At 40.8% G+C, this 15032-nt stretch overlaps 1 protein-coding gene across 1 annotated transcript in view; it reads left to right on the forward strand.

Annotated features, from left to right (window-relative positions):
- The window catches only part of acsf3 (acyl-CoA synthetase family member 3), a 37479-nt gene extending 34729 nt beyond the window's left edge, over positions 1-2750 (forward strand). The window contains exon 10 of the mRNA XM_084362523.1: positions 667-2750. Within this exon, the coding sequence (XP_084218649.1) occupies positions 667-781 (115 nt within the window). The 3' untranslated portion in view covers positions 782-2750. The remainder of the gene's footprint in view (positions 1-666) is intronic.
- Positions 2751-15032: the final 12282 nt, after the last annotated feature.

Consider the following 15032-nt stretch of genomic DNA (forward strand, 5'->3'; position numbering starts at 1 on the left):
TATGTATGCACATATACTCACTCACACTTTACTCACTGAGTCAGAGAGAGGGAGAGACGGAGACATCTGCTGAAAGGAGTGTTTGATGGCAGCAGTATGAGTCATTATGCTCCCTCGCACCACACAGGGACACACACACACTAACACACACTCAGGCACAAACAAACAAACAAACAAACTAGGTTAGAAGATAATAGAAAAGCTCCAGGCTTCAAGACTTGACGTAACAACCGTGCACTCAAAACGGAAAAAATAAAACACTTTTAATTATCCCAGCCTTCTGTTTTTCCCTTTATTATTTGTTTTTTTCTTTTTTTTATTTCATCTCACAGTGATTATATTGTTTTGTACGAAGGGAATTGTCTGTGTCTGGAAGGCGAATTGTGGATATTAGGGAGGAGAAGCTGCAGAGTGTATGAAGGACATTTCTTTCCTTATCTCGACTACTCTGCCACAGGGCTAGCCTTTGTTTTGCAATTGTTTTTCCGCTTTTGTTTTCTTTTTTCTTGTTGCATTTGTGTGTGTGTGTGCATAGTCCCATCCTGTATGTGTGCACATTGATCAGTGTTGTGTGTCCTTGTGCATGCCTGTCTGAGTTGAGTCTGTGTTTATCTTCCTCTCTGCAGTAAACAGTCTTCAGTGTATTAACATCACTGTTTATTGCAGGGAGCACATGGCGCCCTACACCATCCCCACAGGCCTGGTGCTGGTGGAGGAGATGCCAAGGAATCAGATGGGCAAGGTCAACAAGAAGGACCTCCTGCGACACTTCTTCCCATAACTGGACCACTTTGATATATATGGCAGCGTAAAGGTCCCTGGTTAAAAAACACAGGTGTAGCTTCCTGGCTACAGAGAAAATACAATGTGTAATGGGTAAACACTTTGTAAAAAATGACTTAAAGGAGACATATTATGCAAATTTTCAAGTTCAGGCAGGTCACTGCCAGAATAGGATTACATGCTTTAATGCTCAAAAAATGCCTCAGTGTTCTTATACTGTCCAGTGCTGCAGCACTGTGCTCCCCCTCTGTCTGAAACACTGTTTTAGTGTCTGTCTCTTTAAGGCACCCCTCCCGAACACCCAGTCTGTTCTGATTGGTCAGCTCACACACACCTGAGCCAGCATCTCTAACAACAACAAAGCAGCTGTGCTAAATTAACTTTTATGTGCCAAACTAGCTAGATTAACTACATTATGCAAATGTGTGACGCGGTGACGTAGTGTGATGTCAAGGAAGTCACTGAATCAAAGGCTGACGAGGCGAACCCATAAAAACACTGAAGAAAAGAACAAAAACAAAAAGCATAATAGGTCTCCTTTAACCTCTGATGTAACTTAATCACATTACAAAAACTGTAACAAAGGTAATTCTGTTAAATTGAATATCACTCATACCATGCTTTGTTTATCAATTACTGTCTCAGATATGTAATTTTTTGAGGCACTTTGAAACATCATCAAGAGGAGAGAAATTTGCGCCCTAATTGCAAATGAATTTATCAAGAAAAAGTCTAAATAATCTGACGTGGCATCCGAAACAGTCCAACATGTGATGGACATACAGCATGTAAGAAATTGTCAAGCAGTGTTAATTGGTACACAACCAAATGTGGCCCACTTTTTTAGGGTTTGCAGTTGTAGTAGTGTCCCAGTTCAGTACTACATACTGTATGAATACTAAACAGGTTCACACCAGAAACATGACAAAGAATACCCAAAACAGTATTCACACTGACTGTTTTCGGTATAACACATGATTTCAGGGTGCCCCAGTAGTTCAGTTGGTGGAGCGCCCGTCTCATGTGCGGAGGCTGTGTGCTTGCCACAGCGGCCCAGGGTTCAAGTTCGACCTGTGTCCCTTTGCTGCGTGTCTCAATTGTATGTAGTATAATACATGCGATATATGCACTTCAAGCCAGTGTCCTTTATGAACTGTGGGATGCACTGTTCAGTCTGCCTTTAAGAGATGAGAACAGCTAGTGAAGTCTGCTTTGGCTCCTGATGAATAATTGCACATACACTGAACAGAATGTTCATCTGTTCGAGTAAAAGTACATAAAACACAGCCGTACCTACTGGTAAAGAGTGCTATGAATACTTTTATTAGAATATTCTGATGTTTTTTTTGTGAAAATGGTGTGATTAGAGAATACAGAGTGACAGTTGTGGTGGTGTGACTTGAATCAAGAATTGTAGTGAGTCACACTCGCACCAGACAAAATCAAAGACAATATGTTGGAGGAACAGGAGACACGATGAACTTTGAAATGTGATCAGTGAGCAAACACTGTTAATATTATGTAAGGTACACAATGTTGCTTTTTTTACGGGCCTATAAACAAACAGAGACACAGCTGTTGATATACGCAATAGTAGTTTGCAAGAGCTGACATGAGCTTTAGATGTACTCTAAAGCCATATGTTTACGTTTGTATTTGACATTAGAGCGAAACAGTTATGGTGGTTATGTGATGGTGGGGTACGAAGAAAAACAGCCCATCTTGAAGTCCTAAAATGCTAGAGTATAGGACTATCTGCCAACATTGTTCTAAAAAAAGTTCAACACACAACAAATGTCAATAAGTCACAATAAGCTCCTTTTACTGTTGACCACTGTGGTAATTTTTTCTGACGAGGACAGGCTGAAAAAGTTACATTGTGCACCTTTAACATTGTTCACACATTGATGCACTTGAAATAATAGATAATGTTTATCTGAAAATTTAAAACATTTTTGAGAATTTGAGTCAGTGTTTTGGAGTTATTTTTGTTTGCTTCTCTCTCATAAACTGCAGTGTCGTCACGCATGTTTGCTGTGCGTGTGTGTCTGTGTGTGCGCGTGTGTGTGTGTGCAGCTGTGGTTACACAGGTGTGATGAGAGCCCGAAGGCGGATTCTCTAGCAAGGCACAACACCACAGCTGGATGCCCCACACTCCATCTGACTAACCCTCTCGCTCCGCTCGCTCTTCTCACCTCTCATCCTTTCTCATCTCCGTTTCTCCAATACTGCTGCCTCTTCTGTCTTCATCACAAGTCAAAACAGATTGCAGTGGCACCGGGACCAACTCGACTTGGAGACTCCTTTTGAATGAGCCCTGGCGTGCTGCCAGAATAGGCAGAGAGTGGGTGAAGAGATGAAAGAAAAGGCACAGAGAGGAGATGAAAATATAAAGCAGGACAGTCGGGAGCCTTAACAAGAGCTGGCTAGAGAGAGCTGATAGAGGAGAGGGGGGGTGACGGGACTGAAGATGGTGAAGAAAAAGTTGGCGTAGGGTTTTGAGCAAGTGATATGTAAAAGGATTTCGAGGGGCAAGAGAGAATGAGGCACTAAAATACAGTTGAGATAAACAGTCGTGATGAACAGCCAGACAAGTGAAGATGGAAAGAAACACACAAGTGTAACCCCCAGCCAATACAACCTCCTGTCCGCACACACACATCCACACACTCTTGTCCGCCCACAGTCACCAGAGACCTGATTAAGAGAGCAGAGCTATCGATCTGTGGGCTGGCAGGCCAGGATGGATGAGCAGGCAGGGCTGTAGGAGCACCAGAGGACAGCTTCAGTGCCCCCAAACCCCCCCTGCCGCCCCACCCAACCACCCACGCCAGGGCTAGGACTTGGCCAGGGCCACAGGCAGGAAGACAGGGGCGGCTGCAGAGGGTCAAAATCAAAACTGAAGAGCAGAGAACTGGCGTGCAGTAATAGATACACTCTACTGTAGGTGTGTGTTTAGAGGGGCACTCAGGACGGGTTCCAGTGCCTCCCTGGTGCACACAAGGGGGAGGGGAAGCTGGTGGATATTCCCTGGACTCCAGCTTGATGGAGTACTCGTGCCCTTGAACTACATCCACACACACACATTCAAACACTCCCTGCCTGTGTTTGCTGGAGCGTGGTGGGAAGAGCTTGTCTGCAGATGGCTGCTTATTGGGCCCCAGGGTCCTGGAGGGCGGGTTATGGGGGACACCGGTGAGGTTGTTTATGTGTTCGAGTCACATGGAGAGTTTGGGTAGAATGGCAAAGGTTTAAAAGAAGCAGGTGATGTTAAAAAGAGACAACGGGAGGGTTCATATTGCCTGTGTCTTTTTACTTTGTCACAGTTTCACTTTGAATGTTAGCCTGCCTGCAGGATGATATTTAATTTATCATCTCATCAGATGATGCACACATTAGGTTGTAACAGGAACCAGCTGGCATCACAAGCTAACAAAGAATTGAAACAGTATTACATTTCAAAGAGAGATTTTTTATTACAGCGTGTGCACACTGATTGAATGCCGGTTCATTCAATCATCGATTCATTTTCTCTACCCACTTTTCAGAATCAGATCTCAGCATACACCTGGTCGAAGGCAGACAGAAAGACTTGACAGTTTTCAGCCTCACCACGGGGCTGACAAACACCACTGGGCAGTCAATAAAGTTGTTATAAACAGACAGAAGGACCAAAGGATGGGTATGAACAAAAAAAACCCTCATGTTATCAAGTAATGATTTAACTATATAGAAATGTTCTGAACAAAAATTACAAAGCACTTCAAAATAAAAGCTGTTAAAGAGAAACTTAACACCAGTGGACTTCCAGTGTTTTAACCTCTCACTTTGCTGCAGCGATGTAGAAGTTTCACCCATCAGTGAGTCTGGGTGACGTCAGTTGTGCAACAGACTGAAAAATTTCAAGAAAGAGCCAAACGTAATGCTCAAGAAATCGTTGGGGAAGAGGATTATTTGCTTTCTTACTGAGAACTAGATGAGCAGATTGATACCTCTCTATGTGTATGAATCAAATATGAACCTAGAGGCAGCAGCCTGTTAGCTTAACTTAGCAAAAGACTTGAAAAGGAGGCAAACAGCTACACGTCAACGTGAGGTTGCAAGACAATAGACGCTAGCTCTAGCTTCATTTTTAATGTATAGACATTCTCGTTGAGAAAGAGATAATGCTATTTCCCATCTCATATTTACTGCTCAGACATGTTGAACAGTTGAACTATTCTTAACTAACTGAACTATACATAAAAAAAGATTTATACTCATTTCCACTTTCCCCTGTCCTAGCTGTCGTTGTGGTATCACTGCTGGCAAAGACCGGAGTGTACAGTTTCCACAGATATTCCAGTTGTTCCACAATTACCTGGGGACCCTGGAAAACAATGCCTTGTCATGTTTTGGTTGCGCAATGGCAGATGCTCTGCCATTATTCAACCTTTGTTTTTTCCGGGAGAGTTGGTGCAGACCAAATAGCAATTTTTACATTGATGGGGTCATCTATCCAGAGTTTTTTGTTTTTTATGTAAATTGAGTGGAATTATCCCGAGATAAAATAAAAGTGCCCCCAAAGTTTAGGGGCAAGGACAGCAAATGCAGTTTCCCTCATTTTAAGAGGAGCCTATGGAAAATTCATTAAATACGGAGACTCTTAGGCTACGACATGGACAGAACAATTCAGAAAAGTACTCTATTTGATATGTATTTACTAATATTTAACTTCACAATCCAGCCAATACAGAGAGGTAAACACTGTACTTATGTTCTGCCTTTACTTTGAAAGTTTGTATTTAAACTTAATACAGTGAGTTACTGAAACTCAGTCAGACTCAGTCAGCCCGTCATCCGCTGCAAACATGAAAGACATCCATCATGAATGATTCTGGAGGAGAAAGAAGTTCCTCCCTCTTCTCTTTGTACACCGAAGGTCACTAGACTGTAGTAATGAGCCACAGAAACATAGGAACCTCTCAGTGGCAGAGCACTTATACACCTCTGGTCCGTTGTACATCAGAGACACAAACGGAAAATCAGGCTACAATTATTCAGTCAGATATTCACATGTGCACACTTTTGACAATCACAAAAGGCTTCGGGCCTGTAGCTACTTGATCAACATGACAGGCTTTATGGATGTAAGTGGGTAGAGAGAGGAGTGATGGGAGGATGACAGGCAAGGCTCTTCAGCCCCAGGGACAGCCTGAGTATACAGTGCACACACATACAAACACACATCAGTGAATCCAGAACCCCAGCAGGTCTGTGTGGGTGCGTAACCGATGCTTGTAGTGGCAGGTTGTTGTTTACATGGAGCTCATGTTTATTCTAAAGCTGCTTACACCTCACTGGCTCGGCCTCGGGCTTCGCTCCTGTGAAACTCCTGCTGACTCGCTCTCCGTTTTCTCTTTGCCTTTTTCTCTGTTGACCTTTTTCCCTCTTTCTCTTTCTATTACTCTCCCTTTTTTTCATTTCCTGTCCCCCGTCATTAATATCTGTTGATTATTTATTATTATTATTATTATTGTCTCATTGTTCATGATATTCCACAACAGGTTTTTGTAAATGAAGGTGACGACAAATCAATCCATTATTTATGAGTGAACCGAATGCTGTAAACTAAACAAGTTCACACAATTAATATACTTAAAGGTATACTATGAAGGATTTTCCTGAAGAAAAAAAGTATAGAATCTTACAAAAGGCTGCCCTCCGCCTGTGTCTGTCATGGATGTATGAAGTTTGTTTGACTGAGGGTGGGGCAGAGCTACATATACACACACACAGAGCAGAGAGGCAGCTGAGCAGAGGCTTTTCTGGAGGTGTGGGTGTGTTTATGTTTTGGAATGTGACCACAGAGAATCAGTCAGAAAATAATGTTTTATTACTCTGATTCACTCTCTTGCTCGCTCAACCACCGCTGCTCTCTCTCTGTGTCTTGCTCATTGAGCTGGGGAAGAGGGACCAACTATGAATGGTGTGTTTAACAAATGGGACTCCCTAAAAGCTCCTTATTTACCTGGGGGACGCCGCCACAGAGTGTTGTGTGCCTGAGGTGCGCTCTTGTTGGCTCGCATTGGGTCTTCTCATCACCTTGTCATTAAACTAGCAAGCCATAACCCTACGATTAAACCTAAAGAGAACCTCACTAACCTGCATAATTGTACCTTCAAACAGATTTGTTTGTGATCATTGTTCATGTCCTGTGTGAAACCAAAAGTTTATGTTGACTTATTATTTTAAAACAAACCACAATCTTTTCCTAAATCTTACCAAGAACTTTTGTTGCCTTAACCTAAAACTCCCAAACTACAACTGAAAACTGAAAATATATATTTTTATATTGTGATATTGCTACTTTTGCTTAAATAACTGATTTTGTCTGTGTCTGTCTGCAGTTGAACACAGCTAAAAAAAACTTTTTTGCAACAAAAAACAAAAAGCAGAATCAATAGTGAATTATCATGTTCTAGCACTCATAACTCGGCCCACTCAACAATGGAGAGAGACAAGGTCATGAGAGAATAAATAGCAGGCAGACTAGCTAATGATCTATCATTCTGGACAAGCGGCTGCACCCGAGAGCGGGCTGGCTGACAAGATCATTAATAAAAGCTGCTGGGAGAGTGATCGATCGGCTTGATGGATGATCAGAGCCACAAATACTATAAAACACCTGGATGTCAAGCCTCGTCTCTTTGAAGAGAGGGAGGCAGGGAGGGAGGGAGGGGAGCCTTAAAAAAAATCAAGACCCCAACGGAGAGTCAGCAGGGGGGATCAAACCCTGGTGCTCAACCTCTGTGCTGTGCTGGAAAATGAATTCAGAGCTGCAGCCGCATGTATGATTTTATGTATGCATCTGTGCATAGCTGTGCTCTGTGTCAGTGTGTTGCAGTCCACAGAAGCTCAGTGTGAGAGCATCAGTGTAATTTGGGGTAGATCAGGGAGTCAGCGTGGTGTCGTGCTGTACAGGCGGCTGGTGCGATTCAATGTGGTGTAATGGGAGGTATTTATTATTGACGTGCTCCTCTCACACCATTACTGAGCTCTGTGGTGGTAATCTGTGTCTGCACTACGTATCTCCACTCCCTCCTTCTTCTCTCCTCTATCTATTGTATCTGCCCGTGTGTTACAGTGTCTCTTTTGTCATCCACAAACACACATGCCTTACTCAGCAGTTCATCTCGATCCCTAATCTTTGCAGTGAGGGAGAGAATGAGTTCAGAAGGAGTGTAGTCTCCTTGCATGGCTGCGTGTATCAATATCTGTACATTGATCTGGCCTCGCCTCTCCTCCTCCATTCGTCCAGATATAGATTGGTTTTCCCAGCAGGTATCTGTGCCTACAATCTGACTGATGGGCGGAGTGCGTGAGGGAGGGAGGGTGTATTGAACCGGGGTGTCCCACATGCCACTAGAGTGTGTTAGACCGCTGAGCAAAAAGCGCTGGAGGAGGAAAGAAGGCCGAGGTTACACTTCATACAAGACCAACAGACACTGGGAAGAAGATTGACACTGTTATCAGCAACTGAATCAATATAAAGATAAAGGTGTGTCAGGCTGCAACGATTATCTTCATTATCAGTTGACTTGTTGATTACTTGTAGATTTATTGATTGATTGATTATAGTTTATAAAATGTCAGAAAATAGCAAGATGACTTCTTCACATTTCTTGTTTTGTCCAACTAACAGTCCAACATCCAAAGATATTTAATTTATGATCTTATAAAACACAGAAAAAACGCAAATCCTCACATTTCAGTAGGTCAGGGTATCAAATTACGATACTTTAATTGCACCGAGTGAATTGCCTCGATACTATCAAGTATTGGAAAAATGTCTCATCATTGGGTACCAAATTTCAATACCTAAGCAGTTAATCTCATTAACGTCAGTGAGCCAATAAGCATGCAGTATGCTTGTTCCGCCAAGATCTTATAGTGGTGATGATTGGCTGTCTCGAGGCATGCAGGAAAACCACTATTATGCCAACAGACGGGGCTCACCCCCTGTAAGTGTAATGTATTCTTTTCTTAGAAAGGATTGCAGAAAATTTGTGTCGACAACATTCATTCGTTCGGGAACCGGTTTCAAAGTTAAGGTATCCGTATCAGAATTACATTTCCTTTTAACAATACCCAGCCCTACATTTGAGTGCACAAAAAGTGCTTATATAACATGTGTACAGGGCTTTTGGACTCTTAGATAAGTGGGTGTTTTTCCAAACATTCCTACAGCCCTACAGTACGAATCTTACAGTGAGTCTTAAGTTGCTAGTTACTTTGCAATTTATATGCTGCATCTGAGCCAAAGTATAGCACATTTTTAAATTAATTTATTTTATTAGTTATCAGATTTAGAAAGAAAATATTGATGACAATAATCAGGAAAATGCTGACTATCAGATATGATATGATATCACATACTTTTTGACTTTCACTTAAACCAAAGTAATATTTTAACTCAAAATCTGTACTTTCACTCAAATATGACTTTTGGGTTCTTTTTACAACAAGATTGTGCTATGTACTTACACCTAATGTTTCCAACTATTTTCAGACCCAGAGATATTCTACAGTTTTAATCAAGGTAATCGACGTTTCATGTGATCGCCTGTCGCCATAACCTCCAGGAAAGAGTCAGAAAGACAGGAGGGAAGTTGGCTAACATTACTAAACGTAACATGAGTACAGCATTAATACATTACGTTATTCATGAACATTTTTGCCTGAGTCATGTAGATGGGTTTTCATTTGCAATGAGGTAAATGTTGTAAATACAAATCCCAGGTCTGTAACAGTTTGTCAGATGTAATGTAGGTGCTGACTACAAACAAAACTCATTACGTCATAGTGATGTTACAGTATGTGTTGAAAACTTGTATGTTGAAGTAAACATGTATGTAACGCTGTGATCTACCCTCTCACTGAATTTATAGTGCAGAAACAAGTGATGGAGGGCAGAGTGGCTGAGACAGAGACATCATTCACCCTATTAAAAGAAACTGAGCCATCAAAATTATTTTGAAGCTGTTATTTTAGAGGAAAAAAAGTTCCATAATGTTGCTTTAACAGTGAAGACAACAGCTTGCATGATCCCACAATATTTACGTCTTGCTTATTTTGATTGTGAGACCCCTAGAGGCAGAAAGTACATGCTGTGCATTTAAGTAACCTTGTTTCGCTAAAAGACAATATAAACCCCCAAAACACGTTTTTGTCATTTTTTCCAACAACTTACTGATGCCAAAAAGTCTTTTTATCAAAACATATTATCTTTCAGCATACAGTTGCCTCTAAATGTGTATGTTTATTTACATATTGCATTGTGTTATGCCTCTGTTACTGCTTAGCGACTGACCAAACACAATTAAGTAATCGCAGTGGTCGCAAAACCCAGTCACAAAACAGAAAAAAAAAACAGAAAACAGAAAGTATTTGGGGGAAGAAAAGAATGCATTTAAGGGTAAGGAAGAAACAAGTAAGTACATGATCATTATTAGATCACCTGTACTACTGTTGTGTTTACTGTCAATCAATAAAAGCATTTACTTTATACAGTTAATATACAGTAAATAAAACTGGGCATAATCTGAGTTTAGGTTGTTTGTATGTTATTGTAAGAGGAGAGGAGATGCATTCTGTGTGAATGCATTTTGTCTGTACGTGTCTGCGCCGTCGCCATCAGTGCCTGACCATAAATCAGAGGCCCTCAGGCCGTGGGATTGCCCAGCTCGTGGCTCCATGTGTAATTACAAAGCTGACATTTAAACAGCAGCAGCCATATTTCACTCTCGCCAGTGCTGGACGCAGAGTGGTCTACGGATGGAGTAAAAGTTTTCAACTGAAGAAAAAAAAAAAGACAGGAAAAAATCAATAAGAGATAGAATGCATTCTAATGCCTTGTTAATGGACCCGCATATTAATTATTCAACGGTGGCCATTTTGTCTGCTCATTAAAGTGGCAGCTGAGAGGAGAAATGTGCAGCATTACTCTGCCCTGCTCCGCTCTGGGCAGCGTTATTACCACATTCTCCATTTGTGCTGCTTATCCTCTCATAACACTGATTTGGATTTGTTGGTTCTGTGTTTGACACACATCCGCTGTGTCTGTATCACTCACATGCTGCTGATGAGACACTATAATCACTTGTAACATATTTTTATAAAAGGTCAAAGACATCATGTAAAATCATCTGTAATGTTATCGATTGAATAACTCTAACCACAGTCATGTCATTAATTTTACTTATTTGTATGAGATGTGGTTAAAAGGACAATTATTCATTTCTTCTCATTGTGGTTGTAACAACGTTACTGCCAGCAGCAATCATAGCAACTTTGACTTTTTCTCAAATAGAACATTTGCCCTCTTCAGATGCTTTCTCTGTGACATGAAAAGTGTGTTGTTTCATGTTAGAAACCATGTCAGAAATGTTGGAAAGACTGGAGATGCAGATGTATGCCTGACGTTACTTATCTGTATTACAATTAAAATGTTGATGCATGAATAATTAAGAGAATATAACAATATTTATTTGTTCTGTTCTGTTTTGTTTTGTTTTGTTTTGTTTTGTTTTGTTTTGTTTTGTTTTGTTTATTTGCCTGTCTTTCATTGCCCTGATATGTCTATATGTTATGATAGCGACAGTAATTATTTGTTGGCATATACCTGCAATTCATGTAGAAAATAAATAAGAAAATTGGCCGCAAAAAAAGAAATGTTGGAAATCATTTAACACAGAGAAGGTAGATGAGGCAGAATAAGACTATACAAAGCCAAAAAACATTTGTATACTTTTTATATGGAGCAGGGTTGCAGAAATGTATTAGTCAATAACTAGTTATTATAGTAGATCATCAATCAAGACCTTATCTTTAAAACTTAGAGAAAAGAGAAGTGAAGAAAAATTTGTTTCTATACCAAAATATTTAGTTTGAACATTTTCTTGCCTTCTGTTTTTTCTCCACCAAATCTCTGTGATCAGAGTGTATTATATCGTCATGTTATCTAAAGAGGAAATGTTGGAAATCATTTCACACAGTGAAGTCAGATGAGGCAAAGTAAGAATATACTAAAACAATCAAACAAAAAAAATAATATAATATAATTATCATTATATGACTGACCTCATCTTTGGTTTAAAAATAAAGTGACAACTAGTGATTCAGAAGCTGCACTGCAGACAAGATGAATTTAATGTTATTGATTTAATAATTTCACCTCAGCCGTGTCATGTCATTAATTTTACTCATTTGTATGAAATTTGGTTAAAATGATAATTTATTCCATTGTGGCTGTGACAACACCACTGCTGCCAGCAACTATTGCAACTTTTTCTCAAATAGAAAAATATACCTTCTTCAGTTGTTGATGAAGGTTGTCAGTGTGTTGTAGTGCTGTATCACAGGCAACTGGACAGTGCAACTTTACGCACTTAACTCGTCAGAAATGTTGGAAATCATTTTCATTAAACATGAAAAAAACTTAAATTATTTTTTTTTCTATGGAGCATGGTTGCAGAAATTATGTAGAAAAAAACTGGTAATTATTGTAGATATAATCAATCAAAACCTCTGTAAAAGAAAAAGTTTCCTTATCAAATCATTTTTTAATTGTCATTATATTGAACAATGTGATTCAGAAGCTGCATTGCAAACAAGAAGAATTATCCTTTGCTTGATTTCTCACTTTTGTGTTGAACTTTTGTAAAATTACAAAGAAATGAGCCGCTTTAAAAACTATTTAACCATATTTTCTTCTTGCAGTGATCCTGTATTATTATTACACTGAGAAAGGCTTTAATCCAAGAAGTGCCAGCAGCTTTGAGGATGAGTTTGAAGGCTACTATTGGCAGGGTGGGCCAGTAGTTCGAAAATGTTTCTGAGGTGGGAGCTGGGAGACAGGGGAAAAAATTAAAATTCCTCTTTGGCCTGCTGTCAACCTGCGTCTGCTGACTGCTCAGAGGAGCTGCTGCGTGACGGGATTCCTAATGACACTGCAGCAGCTATTGCCACAAATTGCTTTGACTTGATTTATTTCTCCTTTTACAATCCCCCCTCACCACCACCACCACCACCACCCACTGCTGCTCCTCCTTTCTTCCTCCCAACATCGCCAGTCAAGCATTCAGTTTCTCTCTGTCTGTCTCTCCCTCTGTCTTCATAGACACATATTGCTGCGTGCACATGGGATACCATCTCCTCGTCTGCACCATGCCAGTGGCAGGGAACATCTGTCTCTAGGTCCCCCTGCCACACAGTGTTAGAGTCAGGGTAGGTCGCTCACTCGACTGGCCAGTCTGGAAAGGCCTGTGGGCAGAGAAGGGCAGGACTGGCTTAGATGAGGGCGTCCAGGCGGAAACTTGTCCCCAGGTCCATCCTGCTTTGCCTGCCTCATGCCATTTGTATCTGTTTGTCTGTGTGTGTCGGGGTGTGTGTCTGTGTTGTGGCGATTTTGCGAGCATAGACAGTGAATTTGTAGGTCAGAGGGCAGCAAGGCATCAAAAACAACTGAAGGCTGCTTCTATGTGTCCTCTGGCTCTGCGTGTCTTTTGCTGAGCGTCTCTGATGCTCGTGTCTTTCTGTTTGACTTTGTGAAATTTTGTGTGGGCCGCGCACAAGCCTGCATGTGTGTTCCTCATTCTCGCAGCAGTGCATAACTAGCACTGATGCATCCCTGTGCTCAGCCACTGTTTGGCCAGTTTTAATCTCCTTACATTTAGACTGTTTAAATTGTCTCAGTTCAGTTAAGTTCCTATTTACCTAACCAAAGTGGAATGCTATCAGAGGCAGCAGGCAGTCGTCTGCCAGTCACACAGCAGATAGCTCCTTCATGCAGCGACAGCCCAGATAAGGGGGAATGGGGGGAAAGTACTGTTTAATCAAACAGCTGAGGGAATAGGGGATGAGCGCAGGGAGCCTGGACTGGGTTGTACCTACAGCTATTCATAAATCCATCCCTAAGTTTCTGTCTTAAGTCCTTTTTAAGCTCTTGGTGACTATAACTAGCTTAGAAACTTGTGATATGCTAAATTTTGTTGCACCTTGATAGCTGAAGGAATGCGAGGACAGTTCAATCGACTATGTAAACAGGAAGTTACTCAGTTTTAGCGTGGCCTAACCCTAACCCAATCTGAGTTACACGTGCGAGAACAGCAACACCACTTGAACAAACCTAATGTAGAACTGCAGTAAAACCAGCAAGTTTCAGATCATGAGTACATTTGCTGTAGATTATTTCAGACAGGTGTGGTTTCCTGTCGTGGCATAGCACTTTTTTCAATGTTCATATTGCAGTTATTGTGTACTGTCCAACTATTTGGACAAATTGTACTTTTATGCTTTGGCAATATTGTTCTTTAAACTTTGGTGCCAATTCACCCCCAAGAACTAGGGGGTATTGAAGTGAAAAATGCTGTGCTACGACAGACAACTACACACCACCGTCCAAATTATCTTCAGCAAAAGTAATCATAAAATTGCTGGTTTTACTGCAGTTCTGTGTGTGTCCAAGTTGTTTTGGTGTATCTAACTGTCCAAGACCGCGGACGCTCTTGCGATGTCTGATTATCCTAACCTCACCAACGCCATTTTTTATCATTTAGACATTTTGTAATTTGAGGTTATTTTTGTGGCATGTGATTTAATTTCTTCCCACTTTACATCATTTTGATAAAATGTCAGGTCAGATATGTCGACCGTATTTCATCATTCTTACTCCTCTCCAGAGGAGAGACGTGGACTCAAGTCACTGTTTTGATGACTTGTAACTTGACTTAACAGAATAGAAATTACCTTAGACTCTGTCAGAATTTTGGCCAATAGTATCATTTTTAGACAGGTACCAATACCTTGTTTTTTGTCTTTCTGGGAGTGGCTTGACTTGACCTGTCCAAGAAAAACACGACTTGGGAACTGTACATAATTACTTGGTCAGACTTGGTCTGAGCAGGTGATATAAGTAACAGTATGAGCAAGTAAACATTAGCTTCGTCTATTCAATCTGTTAGCTACATAACCTACGTAATACACACACTTGGCAGTAAGTGGATGTTAATATTTAGTAACAACTGATCTCAGCCTAAGAACTAGTTTGTATGGTGCAACTCGTTTTAATTTAGTGACGTGTAAATCTTAACTTACTAAACACTTAGGTTATAACAAAGATAAGTTGTCCCTTTCTCTGTCTTCTGTCTCTATCTTTCTTCTTGTATCTGTCCTCATTTTTCTCCATCGATTCTCCTCCTTTTTTTCCC

This window comes from Pagrus pagrus (genome assembly GCF_965226575.1).
Source record: "Pagrus pagrus genome assembly, chromosome: 1".
Classification (NCBI taxonomy): Eukaryota; Metazoa; Chordata; class Actinopteri; order Spariformes; family Sparidae; genus Pagrus; species Pagrus pagrus.